General features: G+C 44.5%; 1 protein-coding gene across 1 annotated transcript in view; it reads left to right on the top strand.

Annotated features, from left to right (window-relative positions):
• LOC147085067 (immunoglobulin superfamily member 1-like) overlaps nucleotides 1-26,272 on the top strand; it is a 117,111-nt gene that overhangs the window by 80,413 nt on the left and 10,426 nt on the right. Inside the window, exons 3-6 of the mRNA XM_085979418.1 lie at nucleotides 6,949-7,245; nucleotides 9,250-9,555; nucleotides 20,575-20,602; nucleotides 20,774-20,823. Of these exons, the coding sequence (XP_085835544.1) occupies nucleotides 6,949-7,245; nucleotides 9,250-9,555; nucleotides 20,575-20,602; nucleotides 20,774-20,823 (681 nt within the window). The remainder of the gene's footprint in view (nucleotides 1-6,948; nucleotides 7,246-9,249; nucleotides 9,556-20,574; nucleotides 20,603-20,773; nucleotides 20,824-26,272) is intronic.

The raw sequence follows: 26,272 nt of genomic DNA, 5'->3' as shown, positions 1-26,272 counted from the left end.
ATAGTTTCAATCTTCGACCAGCATTTGTGTGTAAAATTTTGGAATTTCATATTTTCACTCCTGATAGGTCTGGCTCTAATTTTAAGACTATGCCACCTAGTCAAGGAATCCCTAACCAGCGGAAATCGTTTATCTCTATCTATCCTATCTGTTCCCCTTGCTATCTTGAAAACATCGAACAGATCACACCCTCACCTTCTAAATTTTAGGGCATACAATCCTAATTTGTGTAATCTCTCCTGGTAAATCAATATATTAAACACACACACACACACTGGTGTAACATGTCAAATTCATGTTCAGAATGAGTGTGTAGTAATTATATGAGCTGACAGGTCAGGAAGAGAGTGTTTGAAGACCAGGACCTCAAACCTGACACTAAGCTCATGGTCTACAGAGCAGCATTGATACCCGCCCTGCTGCACGCCTCAGAGACATGGACAATGTACATCAGGCACCTCAAAACACTGGAGAGGTACCACCAACTGTTCCTCCACAAGATCCTGCAAATCCTTTGGCAGGATAGGCGCACCAACGTCAGTATTCTCGCTCAGGCCAACAGCCCCAGCATCGAAGCTTTGACCATGCTGGATCAGCTCCGATGGATGGGTCACATTGTCCGCATGCCCGATACGAGACTTTCAAAATAAGTGCTCTAATCGGAGCTCCGGCACGGCAAGAGAGCCCCAGGTGGGCAGAGGAAACGCTTCAAGGACACCTTCAAAGCCTACTTGAAACAGAGCAACATCCCTACTGACACCTGGGAATCCCTGGCCCAAGACCGCACAAAGTGGAGGAGAAGCATCCGGGACGGCACCGAACACCTCGAGTCCCTTCGCCGGGAGCAAGATCAAGGAGCGCACGTCCACCCAAGCACCCTACCCACCCGTGCCTTCAACCACTGTCTGCCCCACCTGTGACAGAGACTGTAGGTCCTGCATTGGACTCATCAGTCACCTGCGAGCTCAGTTTTATTGTGGAAGAAAGTCATCCTCGGTTCCGAGGGACTGCCTATGAAGAAGAAGAAGAAGATTATTCGTTCCTTTAGTACCAACTTGATTAACGTGATATCTGTGTTGCAATCTCGGTTACTACAGCAACAGCCACATCATATCCGTTATGTCCAAACCAATGAATAAGGATATTAAGAAAGAAAACTATCTCGGTCCTTTGGAGGATCCGAAAATTGTGCACGAATCTAATTAGAACATGTATACTCTCTCAGTTCTTCTTGGGATCGGTGAGTATGATTCTAGTGTCTGTTAATTTTAACACCTCGAAGATTTTTATTTCAATGAAAAGTTGAAATAGAGAGTTACGCAAACTGTTTGAATTGAGGAACAGTCTACACAGGGCATTGCTCGCTGCTGTTTTTTTTTCTAATGAGCATAGTCGGTCAAACTCGACCTGTATTTGTAATTGTTAAAAGATGTGCGAGCAATTCACAGGTTACAAACTGGATGATGTGCTCTGGTAGCTTAACAATAAATCACACAGACGTTTCTCAAGATCTGGACACTGTTCTCGTACAGTTTTAAAAGCGGATTAAAGGAAGTAAGGGCAGGGAATGTGTGGCTGCTGTATCACTAATTCAAAGACACATTGTCTATCTAACTTACTTCAAACAGTAAGTGCTGGACACACTCAGAAGGTCAGGCATCAACTGTGGAGAGAGAGTAGAGTTATTGTTTCAGTTCAAAGAACTTTCATCAGAACTGGAAGTTGTTAGTGATGAGCAGCTTTTAAGAATATAAAGTGCCAGGATAAAGTCGACGGGAAATTAATAAAAGGAGGCAGTCTGTGATAGATTGGAGGACATGAGTGATTCAGTGACAAAATGGATGATGGTGTAAGGCAAATGGGAGTGCTAATGTTGCAAGTCTACAAACACATATTGGGTGCGAAGGATTTTTAATGGTTACAGTAGAACAGCAACAGGTAAAGGAATCGTGGAAAATCTAACAAGGTGGAGAAGCTTAACCTGGTTCGGGAATGAGGCGGAAGATAGTAGGTAGACTCCCACGGGTGCGGTTGGTGGTCGGAAATTGTTTCTGGGAGGGAAGGGCTGATGGTGGAAGTGTGCGAAAGAGGTTTCTGGGAGTTGTTCCCAGTCCCTGCTCTTATTTTAAAAGCACCTCATCTCTAATATCTTCTAGTTCTCATTTCAATTATCGACCTGAATCGTTAACTCTGTTTCACTCTCCACAGATACTGCCTGACCTGCTGAGTGTTTCCTGAATTTCCTGTTTGTATTTCAGGATTCCAGGATCACAGTGTTTTGTTTTATCTATCTGCCTCACTATCTCGTTGTTTTTTCTTTCTTACACTCTCTTTTTCTTTCTTTCCTTCTTTCTTTATTTCTTTCACTCTCTCTTTCCTTCTGTGCCTCTTTCTTTACTTCCCTCTTTCTTTCTTTCTCCCTCTTTCTTTCTTATTTACTTTCTTTCTACCATTCCTTTTTTCTTTCTCTCTCTTCTGTCATTCTTTCTTACTTTCTTTCTATCTTTCTTTCGTTCTTTCTCCTCTTTCTTTTTTCTTTCTTCATTTCTTTCTACCACTCTTTCCTTCTCATTCTTTCAATCTTTCTTTCTTTCTTTCAATCTTTCAATCTTTCTTTCAATCTTTCTTTCAATCTTTCTTTCTTTCAATCTTTCTTTCTTTCAAACTTTCTTTCAATCTTTCTTTCAATCTTTCTTTCTTTCAATCTTTCTTTCTTTCAATCTTTCTTTCAATCTTTCTTTCAATCTATTTTTCTTTCAATCTTTCTTTCAATCTTTCTTTCAATCTATCTTTCTTTCAATCTTTCTTTCAATCTTTCTTTCAATCTTTCTTTCTTTCAATCTTTCTTTTTTTCAATCTTTCTTTCAATCTTTCTTTCTTTCAATCTTTCTTTCTTTCAATCTTTCTTTCAATCTTTCTTTCAATATTTCTGTCTTTCTTTCAATCTTTCTTTCAATCTTTCTTTCAATCTTTCTTTCTTTCTTTCAATCTTTCTTTCAATCTTTCTTTCAATCTTTCAAACTTTCTTTCAATCTTTCCTTCAATCTTTCTTTCTTTCTTTCAATCTTTCTTTCAATCTTTCTTTCAATCTTTCTTTCTTTCAAACTTTCAATCTTTCTTTCTCTTTCTTTCTCTCTTTCTCTCTCTCTTTCACTCTCTCTTTCTCTCTCCCTTTCTCTCTGTTTATTTATTGCTCTGTGTCTATATCGATGTGTGCATCTATCACCTTTTGCACTATTCCACAGGTTGTTCCCCTGTGTCTATTCCCGTGAGCTATTTGACTGGCAGTCTGGACCCGAGCCGTTCATTTCTTTTTCCACTTTCTCTCCCCTTTTACTTTTCTTGCTATCCCTCCATGACCGTGCCCTCCTGTTGTTCTGCCTCCTTCCCTCTCTCCACTTTTGGATAGTCTACCCTCCCAAATCCCTACTACAATCCAACATAAAGAATAAGAGAAGTTATCCATTCCTTTTTATGACAACTTGACTAATGTTAACCCAGTGCCCTAATAAGTGACTTCAGTCTGTGTTGCAATCTCGGTTACTACAGCAACGTTCCTGTCATATCCATTATCTCCAAATCAATAACAAAGGCAATTAACAAAACACAATATCTCGGTATTTTGGAAGATCCGAACAGTGTGCACGAATCTAATTAGAACATGCTTACTCTCGCAGTTGCTCTTGTGATCAGTGGCCATGGGTGTACTGTCTGGTAACATTAACTACTCGAAGATCTTTATTGCTTGAAATGAGGAACTGCCGACACAGGGTTCAGCACACAGCTGTTTTTTCTCTAAAGTGCATATTTGATCATATTCGACATTTCTTTGACATTTTAAATACATGAAGTAGCAATTCACAGGATACAAACTGGATGATGTGCTCTAGTAGCTTATAATATAAATCGCACAGATGTTTCTCATGATCTGGACAATCTTATCGTACAATCTAAAAGCTTATTAAAGGAAGAAAGCAGAAGGTATGTGAGGCTGCTATAGACATACGTCAAAGACACATTGGCCCTGTATTTCCGATCGGTGGCTTTGTGCGTGCGGATGTCTCCGATCAGGAAAAATCTACGCATTAACCTGTTGGCTCTGTAGGTGCCGAGGATTGCGATCCTGGTTCTCTCCACTACAAAATGCGAGGAGGACCATGTATCCCAGGGACTCATGTGGTTCGGAGGCTTGCCCTGTTCAAAGTGCAGAGGCTTGTCCTGGATCGGCAATGTGGCAGACGGAAGGTAGTTAGACTCCCAAGGGGGGCGGATATTTATTATAAATGCTCTTCATCTCTAATATCTGCTACTTCTCATTACATTTATACACCTAAAACTTTAACTCTCTCTCTCTCTCTCTCTCTCTTTCTTTCTTTCTTTCTTTATTTCATTCTCTCTTGACAAATGTTTGAGGAGGTTGGGCCTATACCCATTGGAGTTTAGAAGAATGAGAGGTGATCTTATTGAAACATATAAGATTCTGAGTGGGATTGCCATGTTGGATGCTGAGAGGATGTTTCCCCTAATGGGGGTATCTAGAACTAGGGGGCATAGTTTCAGAATAAGGGGTCGCCCATTTTAGACGGAAATGAGGAGGAATTTCTTCTCTCAGAGGGTCGTGAATCTTTAGAATTCTCTACCCCAGAGAGCTGTGGAGGCGGAGTCATTGAATATATTCAAGGCGGAGATTGACAGACATTTGAACTACAGGGGAGCCAAGGGGTATGGGGAGAGAGCGGGAAAGTGGAGTTGAGGGCAAGATTGGATCAGCCATGAACTTATTGAATGGCGGAGCCGGCTCGAAGGGCCGATTGGCCGATTCCTGCTCCTGGTACTTATGTTCTTATGTTTCTTATGATCTTTAACTCCCTCCTTCTTTCCTTCCTTCTGATTCTTTCTTTTTCTTTCTTTCCTTCTTTCCGTCTTTCTTTCTGTTGTTCTTTCGCTCTTTCTCTGTTTCTTTCTTTCTATCTTTTTCCTTTGCTCATTCTCTATTTCATTCTTTCTGTTTACGTGATTATCTCGATGTATCCGTCAATCTCTTTATCCCCCTGACTATCTTTCTTTCTTTCTTTCTGTTCACTTGATTACCTCGATGTATCCATCAATCTCTTTATCTACCTGACAATGTTTTTCTTTCTTTCTTTCTTTCTTCTTCTTAGTTTTTCTTTCCTTCTTTCCCTCTTTTTCTTCTGTCGATCATTCCCTCTTTCCTTGTTTCTTTCTTTCTTTTTTCTTTCTATCTTTTTTCATTCTTTCCTTCTTCTTTCTTTTTTCTTTTTTCTTTCCTTCCTTCCTTCTTACCATCTCCTTTTTTCTTTCTTTTTTCTCCTTTATTTCCTTCTTTCTTTCTTATTTGCTCTTTCTTTCTTTGGTTCTTTCTTTCTGTCTATATGACTATCTCGATGTATGCATCAATCTCTTTATCTACCTGACTTTCATTCTTTCTTTCATTCTTTCATTCTTTCATTCATTCTTTCTTTGTTTCTATCTCTTTCGTTATTTATTGCTTTTTAATTTATTTTTCTCTCTTCCTTTGTTTGTTTTTTTCTTGTGCTCATTCTCTATTTCTTACTTTCTCTTTCTTTCTTTGCAACTATCTCTTTTTGCAACAGTCTAGAACAAAATGTATTAACATTTATATCAACTACGAAACACAAAGTGGCATTTCAAAATGTTTTTCTCGGTGTATACGATCTGCTTAATTATGTAGTAGTATAATTATGCTTGTTGTTGTCTGATAATTTTGATTCAATTTGAATTTTGTGCCATACCTGTACTGAATTACAAAGGTACACCTAATTCTGGGAAAGAAAATCTGATGGCAATTTCGGAAGTGATAACATGCGAGCTCTGGGAGCAGTTGGTTAATGCGACAAGTCAACCGGTTATTGATAGGCAAAAACTTTTCATTGATTCATTTTTTTTCTTTCAGTTCATTTCCAGGCGTTGTTCGGACAGAAAATAAAATGTATGTATGCGACATTAAAATGAATAGTCAATTCATTAATATAGTCATCAGTTAGCCGAAATTAATACTTCATAGTTGGAATTTCGTTTAACTCCAGGGCGCACTGATCTAATGCAGGAAGTGTTGTGCAACATCCCGCAATTGTTTCTTAAATTCTGATATTCAAAAAAAAAAATTGCACTTATTTGAATGGCGATCACGGCTTGTACGCGTTTTGTAAAATTGTATTTATTAACACTGTCCATCACTATTATTAGATAGGGCTCAACATTCATCTCGGGCGGGGCGCAAAACGGGCAGCATCGGATCAGCCGCCCGTAATACACAGCGCCTGATATTCAGTATTTGGGTGGATCAATTGGTTGGCGACCCTTTCGGGATGCCAAAGTCGCCGGCGCTAATTTTTGCGCCCCGTAAATGTTAGCGCCACTCCGCCGGAAATTCATTAGTAGTGTCCCAAGCAGAATGTGGAGAGCGACTGGAAGAGCCCCACCTCCTTCTTGGGCTGCCATAACGGATGATCGGGTGGCTATGTGCAACAGCATCACGTGCGTTGGAGCATACCGCTGCCTCATTGCAGGGTTCCTCCCCTGATTAATAGGGTGGAATCTAGCGCCGCACATATCGGGGCCCTGCTAGACCACCAGGGAGCGGGGTGCAGTTAAAACAATCTGGTATGCCCCTGTGGGCGCTAACGGGAGGCGCTAATCCACCTAATTTACCCGTTTCTAATATGACTGCTGTTGCACTTTCCTGTTGTGTTGTTTGAAACATCATGTCACTGTTACAGCAATTTAAAAATTGCACATTATTTCCAATGATCTACAAAGCGGAGAGCTCGCTATCTCCTGACACATTTACCATTTCAGTGCGGGGGCATACATTGGTAAAGGGCAGGTTGAACTTAGGTTATTGCAGTGATATTGATGTTAATTGATTGAAGCTTTTCGGTGCTTAAACTCTTTTGACTGTGCTTTCCTCAGATGATTTATCGAAGCCAATCTTCACTGTGAATCCACCATATGAAGTCATTTTAGATGGAGAGACAGTAACTATGACTTGTCGCTGTCAGTGTCCCCTCACAATGAACCGTTATTACCGAAGGCAAGGTTTATTCACGGAACTGGAAGCTCCTGAAGGACAATGTTATACCGCTTGTGAATTCATCGCAGATCATGGCTATCAAAATCGTTACTCATGTGTATGTCTACACTCAGAGAATGAACAATGGAGATCTTCAAGACCGAGCAACACTATTCAGATAATTATTCGAGGTATGTTAACAAAACCTATTTTCCCAATGGGATTAGAACAATTTGTGCTTACTCAGCAATCAAACGATCCAGTGGAACAGAAGGACACTTGCGCTGCAGTTATATTGGACCTTGGATGTTAGTTTTCAAACCCAACCTCTTTACATGGTGTGAGCGGATTTCTTAATGGTTACCAGCACAGCAAAGGGTTATCCGGTGACAATAACTCAACTTAAGATTCACACACGATTTTTTTTTCTATTAACAGGTTTAGTACATACACTATTAACATTAATTTTATATAACTGTTCTACAAGGTTATATTATTTCACAATAGAACCTTAGATTGGTTACAGCACAGAAGGAGGTCATTCGGCTTGTCGAGCCCATGCCAGCTCTCTTCAAGAGCATTTCAGCTATTCCCGCTCCTCCCGCAATTTCTCCATAGCCCTGCCATTTTTTTCCCTTCAGGTACTTATCCAATTCCATTTTGAAAGCCATGATTGGGTCTGCCTCCACCACCCTTTCAGGCAGTGCTTTTCAGATCTTGTTGCTCGTACATCAACATTCTGTATTGTCCAGTCAATGCACATTCCATCAGCAGATTCATACCCACACATGTTGACATTTCTCATACATCAATATTCAGTAGTTACTGGTCTTTGCACTGTAATTCAGACGCCTTGTATGCACACAAGTTTACACTTCTCGTAGATTAACATCCCATTGCTTAGTTTGCAATTGGGCCAGAAATTCGGGTCAGAGGCTTCCCGCGGGTGCAAGCCCCCGACCTGCACTCACCTAGCATGCCTGCCATTGTGCTGTGGGCCCGCGTGGGATCCCGATCCTGGGCCTCCTCCAGCTGCCGGCGTGCAGTCCTTGCATATCCCAGGGGTGCAGTTAGTTCAAAGCGTATCCTGGGATCACGTGGGCCATGGAGAGCCAATCGTAGCAGGGAATCTCTATTCATCAATTTGACAGGAAGACCTGTCAAATCTATGAAAAGAGATCAGCCCCAAAACCTAACTAAAACTTCAAATACATTTTTTAAAATCACATTTTTAAATAACTATAAATTACATAAATTAACTATTTTAAACAATAATTTTAATTAAAAAAAAATTAATTACAATTTTTAACGGGGCTAAAATTAAACTTACCTTTCTTTAAAGTATTTAAAAATAATAAACCTGTGGAAAAAATGTTTTAATTTTACATAATTCACCACTTTCTTTGTTAAAACCAGGCCTTATGTCTGCTTGTTATAAGCATAGCTGCTGGAGACTTACACTCCTGAGCAACCTGGAAAAAAACAGAATTTCCATGCATACACGCTGCCTCTCTGGCGCATGCGTTTGACCTCCGAACTCCTTCCTTCAAGGGAATGGAAGTTCCAGTTTCCGGTGCATGCACGAAACCGGCACTTCCGTTGGGCCTACGCATGAGTATCCAGCGCATACTTACCCGTGGGGACCCGAAAAGGTTAGTTGATGGGATGTTTATATTAAGGCAATACAATAAACATCAATCTTGAACACTGGCTGTTGCTAAGTGAAATCACTCTCTCGCTCTCTCTCTCATTCTCTCTCCAATGATGCCAACAGCATTTATTTGCTGTGTACTGAATGAACTATACATGAAAACCTTTCAGAAGCCGATTAATCCGAGTTCCAACAGAATCAGATAAATGGAACGTCGGCCTGGGAATGGGAGGTCATTTAAAGCGTTGAGCCAAAAGAAGGTCGGGTTTTGTAGATTGAATGGAGATGTTCAGGAAGCGGCTAACCAAAGGTGATTATTGAAAGCAGAAAAATAAAGACTGAATTAAATAACTTGCATAATAGAAAAAATCAGCACATTCTGGTTCACCCTGTGTCCCATCTGTCCTTTCCTTGAAATAATAATAAAAAGCGAAGTATGCATTGGAATGAAGGCGACAGATTTTGTTCCATTTTCACAAAAGTGTCCTGATATGTTATTGAGTAGACTTTTGACACACAATTTCATGCGGTATTTTTGATACAGATGAACTCCCGGAGCCGACTTTCTACATGGACCCACATTCCGGTGCAGTTTCAAATGGGGAAATTGTTGGCATTTCCTGCAAAGGCGACATTCGCTCAAGAGGGGGTACATTTCTATTGTACAAAGATCAGAAAATAAACCATGTACAGGCTCGCACTGTGACTGGCGATGAGCGGAATGTGACCTTCAACATAAATACCCGAAGCAAAGGCTTTGTGGGAAATTACAGTTGTCGATATCAAACAGATGTTGCAGGACGTTCGATAAATTCGCCATTCAGAAAAGATGTCCCGATTATGGAGACAGGTAGGGACCAACACATTTCAAAATGAGGTTGTGTGTTCTTGTATCTCAATGTCTGTCTCGTTCGCTCATATATTGTAAATATAGATGACCAATTCCCTTTAAAATCGAACTGAGACATACATATTTCGCTGCAGCTGTAAACTGGGGATCGTTCTGTTATCTGCTGGCTTAAAGTTCCCATTAGTTCTGCATAGCCTGCAGAGGCTGAACCCCTCCGCCTGTTATCCAGAAATAATGGTCACGAATTAAGAGCTGGAAGCGTTATTTAACGCTGTTTCTTCATAAGCGTTGAAACGCCAGAAAGCTCCTGAATTTGATTTCCATTCGCTTTGAGCGCCGTGCATCAGCAGCAAACATACCAGGGAATGGTCTCTGCATACATTCAGTGCTGCCTGATAGGGTGCACCACAGTTCTTGTGTCTGTCTCCACCAAGAGAACTGTGCAAAAGATTAATAATACATGAACCAGTCTGCGGCTGAGAAAATTCCCAGGGCAGAGGTACGAAAGCAGCGGTATCGGATATGCCGCCCGTCTTAATCAGCAGTCGAATATCTCGCCCATCGATATCTTCTGATTTTTAACTTGGGCACTCCTCCATTTTCTGCATGGTCTGATGGGCGTGGAAGGCCAACTCGGACTATCTGTGATCCATCCAAGTCAAGAGATCACAACTTGAATGATATTTACACGTTAAATATGGCGCAACGCAAATTCACTGTGATGCTGCCTGGTATGATGAGATAGAGATACGAAAAAATCCTTCAAATCTACAGGCTAGTTTTATTGGCCCAGATATTCTGATTCCTACGGGTGGGTATGCGCTGTGTACCCGCAGGAGTAAGACCTGCTTTTACCAGGATAAGAGTTCAAAAAAGAAAAAAACATTTCACTGATTTATCATTTTAAAATACTTTTTTAAAAAGGTAAGTTTATATGTAGCCCTGTAAAAAACTTGAATTAGTTCTTTCAAAAAATTATTTTTTTGTTTAAAATACTTAATTTATTTTAATTTCAAATCATTTTAAAAATGTGTTTTTAAAAAAAAATTGTGGTAAACCACTGTTATAGTTATCACTGTATATTGTTCTCACTGTTCTCACTGTCACATCACTACACGAGGTCGCCTCTTGTCGCACTGTTATACCTGGGCTGACCACCTCCGACTCCGCCCATTACCTGCCCAGGTATAAAGGTAGCTGACTGGCTAGTATTCCTCCCTGTTGGATCGGATCACCCACGAGGGTGGGCTCTGTTATTTAGCCAATAAAAACCTTCAGTTACGTTCTTAACTCGTCGCCTTTTATTGGACTAATTGATAGGCATATCAATTTTATTGACTAAATTTTAAAGATGTCTGATAATGAACAGCAACAGCAAGGAGCTCACCCAGCAGCACAGCAACAGCAGCCTCCAGACAACGGGCCACACCAGCCGGCTTGGCTGCAAGCCTTGAAACCACCATACCTGGATCTAAACCCACAGGCACCAAACTCAGCCAATGACTTCAAACACTGGCTGGACTGCTTCGAATCGTACCTGGAGGAAGCCGTCGTCCCTCAGAGATCCAAACTAAGAGTCCTGAAAGCCCAAGCGAGCCCGAGAGTATATACACTCATCCAGGACATGACTACGTACGACGACGCTATCAACCTACTGAAACAGCAGTACCGGAGCCCGGTAAACTACATGTACACTAGGCATCTCTTAAGATCTCGCCAGCAACAGCCAGGAGAATCGATAGCTGAATTTTCACGAGCGCTGAGACAACTCGGCAGGAACTGTGACTTTAAAGCGGTGACGGCTACTGCGAACATGGAAGACAATGTCCGCGACGCCTTGGTGAGAGGCCTACGTTCCGACTACACACGGCAAAGACTGCTTGAAGCTAAGGACATAGACCTGGACAAGGCCGAAGCCCTCGCCCTCACCCTAGAGGCCACCCAGCAAGACCAGGAAGCGTTTGCCAGGTACTATTCGCGACCCTGGGACTCGGGCCCGACCCCCACCCCACCACCCTTCACAGCGCTGCCCCCGGGACCTACCTCAGCGTCTGCATCACGGATCCGACCGGGCCCGCTAGCCCCGGTACCGGCCCCTACATCAGGCAACCCCGATCGGGCCGCTGGCTGCTTCTTTTGCGGCCAGGAGAAGCATCCGAGGTCGCGCTGCCCAGCCAAAAACTCGACCTGCAAAACCTGCCTCAAGAAAGGCCACTTCTCCAAGGCCTGCAGAAGCAAATCCTCAGAAGCCTGCAGAGCCTCATGGGAAAACCAGGGGCGGCCATCTTTGTGCGGGGCAGCCGAAGCCTGCAGAGCCTCATGGGAAAACCAGGGGCGGCCATCTTTGTGCGGGGCAGCCGAAGCCTGCAGAGCCTCATGGGAAAACCAGGGGTGGCCATCTTTGTGCGGGGCAGCCGAAGCCTGCAGAGCCTCATGGGAACAGCAGGGGCGGCCATCTTTGTGCGGGGCAAACGATTTAAACAGAGCCTCATGTGAACTACGGGGGCCGCCATCTTCGCCGCCATCTTGTCATGACAACGACGCGCTCATCTACACCCTAGCTTCCGTGACCCTGGATCAAGCCCGCCCGCACCACCTGGCCAGCTCAATGATGGACATCAAAGTCAACGGCCACGCCACGACCTGCCTGTTCGACAGCGGAAGCACGGAGAGCTTCATCCACCCAGACACGGTGAGCCACTACTCCCTCCCCGTCCTGCCAACGCGCAGCCGCATCTCGATGGCATCGAGGTCGCATGCCACAGACATCAGCGGCTACTGTGTCGTGACATTGTCGGTTAAAGGGACAGAGTATAAAAATTTTAAACTCCTCGTAATCCCCCAGCTGTGCGCTGCCGTCATACTAGGGCTGGACTTCCAATCCCACCTCCAAAGTGTAACCCTAGCATACGGTGGACCCCTCCCCCCACTCACAGTCGACAACCAGCGAAAGTTAAACCGCCCACCGTGTAACACCTGCAGCCTATCCACCCTCAAGGTACCGCCACCTTCCCTGTTCGCTAATCTCACCCCCGACTGCAAACCTGTCGCTACTAAGAGCAGGCGGTACAGCGCTGGGGACAGAGCCTTCATTAGCTCTGAGGTGCAGCGACTCCTGAAAGAGGGCATTATTGAGGGGAGCAGCAGCCCCTGGCGTGCCCAGGTGGTGGTAGTCAAGACCGGCGACAAAAATCGCCTGGTTATCGACTACAGCCAGACCATAAACAGATACACCCAGCTGGACGCATACCCCCTCCCCCGCATATCGGACATGGTCAATGAGATTGCACAATACCGCGTATTCTCGACCATCGACCTCAAGTCGGCCTACCACCAACTCCCCATCAGCCCGGAGGACAGCCAGTACACCGCCTTCGAGGCGAATGGCCGCCTCTACCAATTCCTTAGGGTCCCCTTTGGTGTCACCAACGGGGTCTCGGTTTTCCAACGGGAGATGGACCGGATGGTTGACCAGAACGGACTACAGGCCACTTTCCCCTATCTCGATAACGTCACCATCTGCGGCCGCAACCGGCAGGACCATGACGTGAATCTGGAGAAATTCCTCCGTACGGCCCAATGGCTGAACCTCACCTACAATAAGGAGAAATGCGTGTTTAACACAGCGCGCCTTGCCATCCTTGGCTGTGTAGTAGAGAACGGAGTCATCGGCCCCGACCCCGAAAGAATGCGCCCCCTCATGGAGCTACCCCTCCCCCACTGCCCAAAAGCACTTAGGAGAACCCTGGGGCTTTTCGCCTACTATGCCCAATGGGTACCCAATTATGCGGACAAAGCCAGACCCCTCCTGAAAACCACATCCTTCCCCCTCACGGAAGAGGCGTGCGCGGCCTTCTCCCTCATTAAGGGAGACATAGCCAAGGCCACAATGCACGCAGTGGATGAGTCAATCCCCTTCCAAGTGGAGAGCGATGCATCCGACTTCGCCCTAGCCGCTACCCTTAACCAGGAGGGTAGGCCGGTAGCCTTCTTCTCAAGGACCCTACAGGGCCCCGAGACCCGACACTCGTCGGTCGAGAAGGAAGCCCAGGCAATTGTGGAGGCAGTACGGCGCTGGAGGCACTACTTGGCAGGCAAACGATTTACCCTCCTCACCGACCAACGCTCGGTTGCCTTCATGTTGAATAACAAGCTGAGGGGCAAGATCAAGAACGACAAAATCTTGAGGTGGAGAATCGAGCTTTCCACCTATGATTATGAGATCTTGTACCGGCCCGGTAAACTGAACGACCCCCCTGATGCTCTTTCACGCATTACATGCGCCAGCGCGCAAAGTGATAGACTTCAGACCCTCCACAATGACCTCTGCCACCCCGGAGTCACCAGACTCTACCATTTCATTAAGGCCCGCAACCTGCCATACTCCATCGAGGAGGTCAGGACCATGACCAGGAACTGCCAGATCTGTGCTGAGTGCAAACCGCACTTCTATAAGCCGGACAGAGCAAGCCTGATCAAGGCCACCCGCCCCTTCGAGCGTCTGAGCATCGACTTCAAGGGGCCCCTACCGTCATCCGACCGTAATGTGTACTTCCTCAACATCGTTGATGAGTACTCCCGTTTCCCCTTTGCCTTCCCCTGCCCAGACATGACCAGTAACACGGTCATTAAATGCCTGAACAAACTCTTCGCCTTGTTCGGGTTCCCGAACTATATACATAGTGACTGGGGCGCCTCCTTCATGAGCGAGGAACTCCGTCAGTTCCTATTGGAGAGGGGTATTGCAGCAAGCAGGACCACCAGCTACAACCCCCGAGGGAACGGCCAGGTGGAAAGAGAGAACGCGACGGTATGGAAGGCCACCCTCTTAGCCTTAAAGTCTAAGGGCCTCCCAACCTCCCGCTGGCAAGAGGTCCTCCCGATTGCGCTGCACTCCATCCGGTCACTACTTTGCACTGCCATTAACACCACCCCCCATGCCCGAATGTTTGTCTTCCCCAGGAAGTCGACTACGGGAACCACCCTACCAACCTGGCTGACCTCTCCGGGTCCCGTCTTGCTGCGAAAGCACGTGAGGGCCCATAAAACGGACCCCCTGGTCGAGAAGGTGAACCTCCTGCACGCCAACCCCCAGTACGCCTATGTGGCTTACCCAGACGGACGGGAGGACACTGTCTCCTTACGAGACCTCGCACCCTCACCCCCCCTCCCAACCCCCCGAGTCCAGCCGAGGTAGACGGCATGCCGGAACCCCACGAGCCTTTGCCGACTACGCAGACACCAGCTTTAACACCGGATAATGTAACACCGCCGCTGCGACGATCGGAGAAGCTAACGAAGCATCCGGACAGACTGACATACCAGAGTTGGTAATACACTTCACCCCGCCGGACTCTAATCTAAACAAGGGGTGAATGTGGTAAACCACTGTTATAGTTATCACTGTATATTGTTCTCACTGTTCTCACTGTCACATCACTACACGAGGTCGCCTCTTGTCGCACTGTTATACCTGGGCTGACCACCTCCGACTCCGCCCATTACCTGCCCAGGTATAAAGGTAGCTGACTGGCTAGTATTCCTCCCTGTTGGATCGGATCACCCACGAGGGTGGGCTCTGTTATTTAGCCAATAAAAACCTTCAGTTACGTTCTTAACTCGTCGCCTTTTATTGGACTAATTGATAGGCATATCAAAAATATTATTTGAAGTTTTGCTATGTTATTTCATTGATCTCCATTCATATATTTGACATGTCTTCCCTCCTGCGATTGGTTCCCCAAGGCCCACGAGATCCAAGGGACGCTGCGATTGGAAAATACGGGCCATTATAAAAATGACAATTACAATGGCCCAGAAATTCAGGTCGGGGGCTTCCCGCGGGTGCAAGCCCCCGACCTGCACTTACCTAGCGCGCCGGCCATTGAGCTGTGGGCCCGCGTGGGATTCTGATCCTGGGCCTCCTCCAACTGCCGACACACAGTGCTTGCGTATCCCAGGGGCGCAGTTAGTTCAATGCATCCCCTGGGATCATGTGGGCCATGGAGATCCAATGTTAGCAGGGAATGCTTCATTCATAAGTTTAACAGGAAGAGCTGTCAAACCTATAAATAGTTTAAGCCCCAAAATATCACTAAAATTTCAAATAATTTTTTTTTTCATGAAATTTTAAAAATAACTATGAATTACATAAAATAACTATTTTAAACAATGATTTAAATTTTTGAAAATTTAGTTACATTTTCTAACGGGGATAAAAATAAACTTACCTTTCTTTAAAGTATTTAAAACTAAAAAACCTGTGGAAAATTTTTATTTTATTTTAATTAATTCACCACTTACCTTGTTAAAAGCAAGCCTTCTGCCTGCTTTTTAAAAGTGTAACTCCTGGAGACTTACCTTCCCGGAGAAACCTGGGAAAAAAATGTAAGTTCGATGCGCACGCGCTGCCTCTCCGGCGCACGCGTTCCATCTGTGAACCCCTTCCTTTAAGGGAACAGAAGTTCCGGTTTCTCGTGCATGCGCAGTGCATGAACGAAATCGGCACTTCCATTGGGCCTACGGGTGAGTACCCCGTGCGTACTCACCCGTGGGGAACCGAATTTCTGGGCCTATGTTTTTTAAATTATGAAAGCACGGAAGTTGGCTTCTATGATAATTTAAAATCATGATAGAAGCAAACTAGTGTCAATAGTTAGGGGTCTATAAGAAAGTGTAGTAAATACAATATTAGAGGGGAGACAGCAGGAAAAGTCCCTCTATACAGAGATATGTGAGGATATAGAGCTTAGAAATTTGACTCGGGCATTGGCGCAGAATGGGCGCCATATGGGCGGTATCGGTCTGCAATGGAATTGAATATCATGAGCATCATATAATGGACGGCCGATCTGATATCACCGATCCTGCGCCACCGCCCGAGTGTAATGTCGAGCGCAATGTAACTGGATCTCAAACGGGGCGTAAAATAAGCGAACAGTGCCATACTGATGTTTTCTTTGAATTTTCCACCCATGTTCAATTTCACCCCCATATAATCATACTCACATCAAATGAATTTAATTTCGGGCGTGAGGTAGAATGTGTCACTGACGCAAAGCAGTCAGTCAAGCAGAGAATATCATCTAGTGCCCTTTTATGCACTGGACATTCTGCTGGACGTAAACGCTGACATTTCTTGTGTGCTGATGAAATCTTAGCAATCTTCCATCTTTCTATCACTGTATAGGTGCAGATAACAGTTTATTGCTGAACATTGGCCTGGGATGTGCTGCTGGGCTCATCGTTTTACTGGTTGTGCCGCTGACCTGGTTCTTGATCGCGAAGAGAAGTAAGTGATCATGGGGGAAAAAAGTACGAATTTTCACATGAACTAAGATCGTTGAAAAGCTGGTCAGGCCTTTCAAACAGCCTGCAGTCCTCAGTCCAGCATTAAGATTGTGAAAGGTGACGGTAAGGCAAATGTTGAAGAGTTCTGTCTGCTTGCTTTGGAAAGGCTTCTCTGTCTAGTCGGATCTCCAGAATATATTGGCCCGGATATTGCGGGGCCGATGACGGCGTATGCACAGCGTACACACCATTGGAAGCCCTCAGAATGGCCCCGCAAGTTCCAGTTTTTGGCGTAACGCTGCGCATGCCCGATAAACCGGAATTGGCGACCTGTCGCGGTGATCATCGCATGTGCCATAAAAAAACTCTATTGCTGGAGCAGATTTGGATTTGACTATCTCGGGATTAAAAAGAAGCTGTGTGCATACGGGGTCCAGAATTGCTCTCTTTTTTCAAATGGTAGATATTTATTACATGCCCTTGCAATTTAAAACAAAATCCCATTGCTGATCTACAGTCCTGTCTGTCAAGCTCTGTCTTTTCACATTGCCTCAATCCGCTCACTCATCTTTGCATAGACCTTTTCTCTTTCTATTTGGACCTGAAATCGTGTCATTTGTTGGTCACTACTCCTGAGATGACTCATCTACTTCAGTGAGTGCCCAGGAAAACACTGACGCCTGGTAAAAGCAGGCACTGGCCCTGCTTTTACCAGCGTAAGGGTTAAAATAGATGTTAAATTACATTTTCTAAATGATAAAAATATACAAAAACCTTTAAAATTAACTCATCTAAATTTTGTCCTGAATTAAAATTATTTTTCAGACAATTCAATTTTTATTTTAAATGCTTAATATGGAGCTTTTAATTAATTTTGAACATGAGAATATTTATTTTTATTAGAATTTTGTAAATTATTATTTGTTTGGGGATTTTTCATTTGCTTATGTGGATTCTCCCTTCTAATGTGTTTACGTAGGATTACAAAGGATATACGGCAAAGTAACAGGCCATTCAGCCCAGGCAGCCCATGCGAGTGTTTATGCTCCATTCGAGACTCCTCCCATCTTTCCTCATCTAACTCTATCAGCGTAACCCTCTATTCCCTTCTCCCTCATATGCTTGTCCAGCCTCCCTGAAATATATCTATACTATTCGCTTCAACCACTCCCTGTGGTAGCGAGTTCGTCATTCTCGCCACTCTTTTGGTAAAGAAGTTTCTCCTGACTCCCCTGTTTGATTTCTTGGTGACTATCTTATATTGATGGCTTCCAGTTATGTTCTTCCCCACAAGTGGATTCATTTTCTCTATATCCACTCTATCGAAATGTTTCATAATTTTAAAGACATCTATTAGGTCACCCCTCAGCCTTTTTTTTCAAGAGAAACGAGACCCAGCCTGTTCATCCTTTCCTGATATGTAAACCCTCGCCTTTCTGGTATCATCCTTGTAAATCTTCTCTGCACCCTCTCCAGTGCCTCTATATCCTTTTTATAATATGGCAACCAGAACTGTACGCAGTACTCCAAGTGTGGTCTAACCAAGGTTCGATACAGGTTTAGCATAACTTCCCTACTTTTCAAGTCTATCCCTCTAGAAATAAACCCAATGCTTGGTTTGCTTTTTTATACGCTTGTTAACCTGTGTTGCAACTTTTCGAGATTTGTGAATTTGTACTGCGAGACCCTTTAATCCTCTACACGACCGAGCCTCGCATCCTCCAAGTGACCAGTGACCTCCCCACAATCCCTCCCAAAATGTAGTACATCATATTTTTCCGTGTTGAACTTCATGTGCCAATTATATGCCCATTCTCCAAATTTACTGACGTCCCCCTGTAATTTGTTGCAGTCCTCCTCAGTATTGACTATCCCCCCCAATTTGGTGTCATCCACAAACTTAGAAATAGTGTTTTTGATTCCAAAGTCTAAATCGTTAATGTAAATTGTGAACAGCAGTGGTCCCAGCACTGATCCTTCTGGAACACCACTACCCACCTTCTGCCACTGTGAATAGCTACCCTTTACCCTTGATCGTGTCATCTGTGGTTCAGTTCGCCTGAGTCCGTAGGTTGTGGGTTCAAGTCCCACTCCAGATACTTGAGCACAAAAATCTAGGCTGACAGTCCTCAGTGTAGTACTGAGGGAGTGCTGCACTGTCGGAGGTGCCGTCTTTCAGATGAGACATTAAGCCGAGGCCCCGTCTGCCCTCTCAGGTGGACGGAAAAGATCCCACAGCCACTATAGAAACATAGAAACATGGAGTAGGCCATTCAGACTTTCGAGCCTGCTCCGCCATTCAATATGATGATAGCTAATCATGTATCTCAATACCATATTCCCATTCTCTCCCCATACCCCTTGATGCCTTTTGTGTCTAGAAATCGATCTATCTCCTTCTTAAATAGATTCAGTGACTTGTCCTCCACAGCCTTCTGTGGTAGAGAATTCCACAGGTTCACCACCCTCTGAGTGAAGACATTTCTACTCAGTTCAGTCCTAAATGTCCTATCACATACCCTGAGACTGTGACCCCTCGTTCTAGACACACCTGCCATTCTGAGTAGCTACACGTTACTCCTACTCACTGCTTCCTGTCCTGAAGACAGCCAGCAATCCATTCAGCCACTTGTCCCCTGACTCCGCATTCTCTGATCTTGTTCATCAGCCTATTATTGGGTGCTGATCTGACTCATGGGAATCGAGGGACGCTTCCTAACCACTTGCCTACCTGGGATCCGTGGGCCTTTATGCAGCCTGAGGACGCAATGACTCCGACGCCCGTGACATAAGAACATAATAAGTAAGAGCAGGAGTAAGCCATATGGCCCCGAGAGCCTTCTCCGCCATTCAATAAGATCATGGCTGATCATCGACCTCTACTATACTTTCCCGCCCAATCTCCATATCCCTTGATTCCACCAGAGTCCAAATATCTATCGATCTCGGCCTTGAATATACTTACCAACTCAGCATTCACAGCCCTCTGGGGCAGAGAATTCCAAAGATTCACCGCCCTCTGAGTGAAGAAATTCCTCCTCATCTCAGTCTTAAATGGCCAACCCGTTATCCTGAGGCTATGACCCCTAGCTCTAGACTCCCCAGCCAGGGGAAACAACCTCTCAGAATCTACCCTGTCAATCCCCCACAGAATCTTGAATGTTTCAATGAGATCACCTCTCATACTTCTAAACTCCAGAGAGTATCGGCCCATTCTACACAATCTCTCACCATAGGCAGCCCTCTCATCCCAGGAATCAATCTAGTGAACCTTCGATCCACCACCTCCAAGGCAAGTATATCCTTCCTGAGAGCCAGCAGGTACTTTTGGATTTATTTTTCGGGTCGGAGGCGTACTCCGGAGGTACACATCCGACCGCAAATTTAGGCCCAATATTATTTAAGGTGGTAATAGCTTCCGACTTTGTTGTCAATATTTTGGGGTAGGAAGAGACGAATTTCTAGACCTATAACAGCAAGCAGTTCGCGTTGTTGGTGAGGTAACCAAGTAGAGGAAACTGTTTTTTTCTTTCTCATTCCATATTTTCTTGCACCTTTTGTGCGTATGCACGTCTCCATTCCTTGATTTCTTCTGGGAAGGGTGCATATTAAACAATTGAATCTACTTCACTTGTATTAATATTCAACAGTGGAAATTTTGATAGTTTGGGTCACTTTATTGCGAAATTTAACATAGTGATTTATATGTTCCCGTTGTTAACCTTGCAGGACAATTAAGAAGGCAAAATATTGAGAGGTGAGAATACCATGAGACACATTTTATTTTGATACTCATAGTTTTCTGCAAATTATGACATTATACTTTAATCACTCAAGTTCATTGCAACTTAGGTACTGGTGCAGAGAATAAACATTAATTTGGGGCTATGTTTAGGATAATATAACATTTCTGTGTATGTTACAAAAGGGCGGCCTCTGCAGGTGGAGTCACGAGTCACGACGACGCTGATAACACGTGTAAGTGCAGTGTTGCTTTAATGAATAAGGTTAAAAATAATGGGCCAGAATATGCCATGGAAATGTACAGCACGTTTGGAATTTCCACATGCGAATGCACGTGCACAACATCCCGAAATTGCTATCTGTTCCATTCCGACTTGACAGATGATTTGCACCGATGGGGATATTCTAAGTACTGGCCAAAGAGTAGGGGCTAATTGCTCAGCAACATTACAATTTTAATAGCTTATGCAAACGGGCACAGGGCCTGACACATACCGCCTGACAATTCCAAAGATTTCTAAAAGCTGTATGTGGCCGGAAATGGAAGCATTTTCGGATTTTGTCCAGGCAATGTTTCTAATGTCCGAGAAAAGCTCCAAGGAAGTGCTTGGTACATTGAGCTAAGTGCGCATTGTGTTCGGAGTAGTTACGCCACCGACCGTAAGATCCAGGTCAATATGATTCTAGGTGACGCTAACAGCGACAGATATCTTAATAGCTTAATTTGTAATACTCGTACCTGGATTGGCTTTTAGTTATTAATGCACTGGTGTAACTAATATGGAATAAAAAACGCAAAATAATACCCTGCATACGATTGAATTAGATACAATGCGGGTGAAATTTGACAAGGGCCTGGAAACAAACAGGCGGATTCGCATTTTTTTTTTATTCGTTTATGGGATCAGGGCATCGCTGGCAATGCCAGCATTTATTGCCCATCCTTAGTTGCCCTTGAGATGGTGATGCTGAGCCACCTTCTTGAACCGCTGCAGTCCGTGTGGTGAAGGTCCTCCCACAGAGCTGTTAGGGAGGGAGTTCCAGGAATTTGACCCAGCGAAGATGAATGATCAGTGATATACTTCTAAGTCAGGATGGTGTGTGACTTGGAGGGGAACTTGGAGGTGGTGGTGTTCCCATGCACCTGCTGCCCTTGTCCTTCTAGGTGGAAGAGGACGCGGGTTTGAAAAGTGCTGCCAAAGAAGCCTTGGCGAGTTGCTGCAGTGCATCTTATAGTTGGTATACACTGCAGCCAAGATATGCCAGTGATGGAGGGAGTGAATGTTTAAATGGTGGATGGGGTGCCAATCAAGAAGGCTGCTTTGTCCTGGATGGTGTCGAGCTTCTTGAGTGTTGTTGGAGCTGCACTCATCCAGGCAAGTGGAGAGTATTCCATTACAATCCTTAGTTGTGCCTTGTCGATGGTGGAAAGGCTTTGGGGAGTCAGGAGTTCAGACACACGCCGCAGAATATCTAGCCTCTGACCTGCTCTTGTTGCCAGAGTATTTATGTGGCTGGTCCAGTTAAGTTTTTGGTTAATGGTGACCCCCAGGATGTTGATAGTGGGGGATTCAGCGATGGTAATGCCGTTGAATATCAGCAGTTGTACGACACGTCCGATATTCCAATCTAATCAAGTTAATGGAACTGAATTTCGACTTGAGCGGATTACAGATGACAGGAGCGATAATGCATTTTTTACGTCCCGCCCATGTACAAATTTGTCCCCCAAATATGTGAAACAATTAATAATGTCATGGAGTCAAATTTAGTGCTTTGGAGCCTGGCTACCCGGCATCTTCTGAGCGGGATGGAAAAGGAAATAGCTCCATGGAAGGGATGCATGCCTACATAAGAACACAATAATATAATAAATAGGAGCGGGATTAGGCCATTCGGCCCCCGAGCCTGCTCCGCCTGTCCATGAGATCATGGCTGATCATCGACCTCAACTTCACTTTGCCACCTTATCTCCATCTCCCTTGTTTCCATTAGAGTCCAAAAATCTTTCATAAGAACATAATAAATAAGAGCAGGAGTAGGCCATACGGCCCCTCGAGCCTGCTCCGCCATTCAATGAGATCATGGCTGATCATCCAAACTCAGTACCCTGTCCCTGCTTTCTCCCCATATCCCTTGATCCCTTAGCCTTAAGAAATATATCTAACTCCTTCTTGAATATATTTAATGAATTGGCCTCAACTGCCTTCTGTGGTAGAGAATTCCACAGGTTCACCATTCGCTTGGTGAAGAAATTCCTCCTCATCTCAGTCCTAAATGGCTTAACCCTTATCCTTAGACTGTGACCCCTGGTTCTGGACTCCCCCGCCATCGGGAACATCCTTCCTGCATCTAGTCTGTCTAGTCCTGTTCGAATTTTAAAAGTTTCAATGAGATCCCCTCTCATTCTTCTAAACTCCAGCGAGTATAAGCCCAATCGACCCAATCTCTCCTCATACGTCATTCCAGCCATCCCAGGTATCAGAACATAAGAGCATAAGAAATAGGAGCAGGAGTGGGCCATTCGGCCCCTCGAGCCTGCTCCCCCCATGCAATAAGTCCATGGCTGAACATCGACCTCAACTCCACTTTCCCGCCAGATCTCCATATCCCTTGATTCCCCTAGATTCCAAACATCTATCTATCTCAGCCTTGAAGATGCTCTATGACTGAGCATCTGCAGCCATCTGGGGTAGAGAATTCATAGATTCAAAACCCTCTGAGTGAAGAAATTCCTCCGCATTTCGGCCTTAAATGGCCGACCCCTTATTCTGAGTCTATACCCGTTAGTTCTAGACACTCCAGCCAGGGGAAACAACCTCTCAGCATCTACCCTGTCAATCCCCTACAGAATCTTGTATGTTTCAATGAGATCACCTCTCATTCTTCTAAACTCCATAGAGTATCGGCCCATTCTACACAATCTCTCATCATAGGACAGTCCTCTCATCCCAGGAATCAATCTAGTGAACCTTCGCTGCACCGCCTCTAAGGCAGGTATCTCCTTCCTTAGATAAGGAGACCAAAACTGTGCACAGTACTCCAGGTGTGGTCTCACCAAGGCCCTGTACAACTGTAGCAAGACTTCCTTGCTCTTATACTCCAACCCCCCTTGCAATAAAGGCCAATATTCCATTTCCATTACATATTGCTTGCTGTACCTTTATTCTAGTTCTCTGTGTTCCTTGCACGTGGACATCCAAATCATTCTGAACACCAACATTTGAAAGTTTCTCATCGTTTATAAAATATTCTGTTTTTCTATTCTTCCTACCAAAGTAAATAACCTCACATTTCCCTACATTATAGTTCGTCTGCCATCTTAATGCCCACTGAATTAATCTATCTGTATCCCTCTGCATACTCTTTTAGTTCTCCTCACAGCTTACTGTCCCACTTTGCATTGTATCGTGATCAATTTTGGATTCATTGAAAAACATAAGAACATAAGAAATAGGAGCAGGAGTAGGCCAATCGGCCCCTCGAGCCTGCTCCACCATTCAATAAGGTCATGGCTGATCTGATCCTAACCTCAAATCTACTTTCACTCTCCATCCCACCCAAACCCATGTGATCTCCCGGGGAGGCGAAAAACCAGTTAAAAAACCCAATGGCCAATTTGGGAGAAAATCTGGGAAATTCCTCTCCGACCCATCTAGGCGATCGAAACTCGTCCAGGAGATCATTCTATCCCTGTATTTCCTACAGTACTTACCTTCTGTAAAAGGTGATCTCCACCCCAGCCAGGAACAGGCCCAATTTACTCTTGAAGGACACCGAGCTGGCAGCATGTTCGATGTCTCCACTAATCCCTGTGAATAGAACCATCTCCTGAAATCAACACAGAATTAGAACACAAGAAGTAGGAGCAGGACCAGGCTACACGGCCCCTGGGCCCGCTCCGCTACCCACAGGGCCATGACCGTTCTGAACGTAGACTCATGTCCAATTTGCTGCCCGCTCCCTGTAACCCCAAATTCCCTTTACTTCTCGGAAACTGTCTATTTCTGTTTTAAATTTATTTAATGATGTAGCTTCCACAGCTTTCTGGGGCAGCAAATTCCACAGACCTACTACCCTCTGAGTGAAGAAGTTTCTCCTCATCTCAGATTTGAATGAGCAGCCCCTTATTCTAAGATTATGCCCCCTCGTTTTAGTTTCACCCATCATTGGGAACATCCTCACTGCATCCACCCGATCAAGCCCCTTCACAATCTTATATGTTTCAATAAGATCGCCTCTCATTCTTCTGAACTCCAATGAGTAGAGTCCCAATCTACTCAACCTCTCCTCATATGACCACCCCCTCATCACCGGGATTAACCGAGTGAACCTTCTTTGTACTGATTCGCGAGCAGGTATGTATTTTCTTAAGTATGGACACCAAAACTGTATGCAGTATTCCAGGTGCGGTCTCACCAATACCTTGTAAAACTGCAGCAATTCCTCCCTGTTTTTATATTCTATCCCCCTCGCAATAAAAGCCAACATTCCATTTGCCTTCTTGATCACTTGCTGCACCTGCATACTAACCTTTTGAGTTTCGTGCACCAGAACCCCCTGAACCCTTTGTACTACAGTACTTTCCAGTTTCTTGCCATTAAGATAATAACTTGCTCTATGATTTTACCTTCCAAAGCGCATAACCTAACACTTTCCAGTATTGTATTCCAACTGCCAAATCTCTGCCCACTTACTTAGCCTGTCTATGTCCCTTTGCACGTTTTTTATGTCCTCCTCACTCACTACTTTCCCTCCCATCTTTGTATCATCTGCAAACTTTGATATGTTACACTCGGTCCCCTCGTCCAAATCGTTAATATAGATTGTAAAGAGTTGGGGACCCAGCACTGACCCCTGCGGAACACCACAAGTTACTGATTGCCAGTATGAGAATGAACCATTTATCCCAAATCTCTGCTTTCTGTTAGATAGCCAATCCTCCACCCATGCCAGAATATTACCTCCAATCCCGTGATTTTTTATCTTGAGCAATAATCTTTTGTGTGGCACCTTGTCAAATGCCTTTTGGAAGTCTAAAAACACTACGTCCACTGGTTCCCCTTCATCCACCCTGTATATTCCTTCCCCAAAGAACTCCAGCAAATTTGTCAAACATGACTTCCCCTTCATAAAAGCATGCTGACTTTGTCCTATTAAATTATTTTTATCCAAATATCCCATTACTGTCTCCTTAATAATGGACTCTAAAATTTTACCAACCACAGATGTTAGGGGGGAAGTGTACAGCCAGACAGAGTGAATACACACGCTGAAGATGGGCTGCTGAATTTTTAGTGTTTTTAGTTTTTAAAGTGGGGAAAAAAAGGTTCATTTCAAGTTTAAAAAGGTTTTAAAGTTAAATTTAGTTCTGATTAAGTTAGTTCAGTTTTGTTTAGTTAAGTTTAAGTTTAGTTTAGTCTAGATTAAGTAAGGAAGGAAAAGACCACCAAAGAGACCACTAAAGGAAAAAAAAAAACAGAGGAAATTAGAAAAAAAAAGCCAAAGAAAAAAAAGAAATAAGGGAAAAAAAAACATACAAACCAAAGAACAGCGGCCGCACGGGGCCACAGCAGCAGCAGAAGCGAGGTGACTCGGCCGCATCGGGAACCGAGGCGCGGTGACTCGGCGAAGGCCGCACGAAGATGCAGCGGCAGCCGGAGCGAGGAGACTCGGGGAGGCC

This window comes from Somniosus microcephalus, unplaced genomic scaffold, assembly GCF_052327205.1.
Source record: "Somniosus microcephalus isolate GS21.2 unplaced genomic scaffold, FLI_Smic_1.0 unresolved_chr9, whole genome shotgun sequence".
In the NCBI taxonomy this organism is placed as follows: Eukaryota; Metazoa; Chordata; class Chondrichthyes; order Squaliformes; family Somniosidae; genus Somniosus; species Somniosus microcephalus.
The sequence above is the reverse complement of the archived record's forward strand: the minus strand, read 5'-3'. Positions and strand labels throughout refer to the sequence as shown.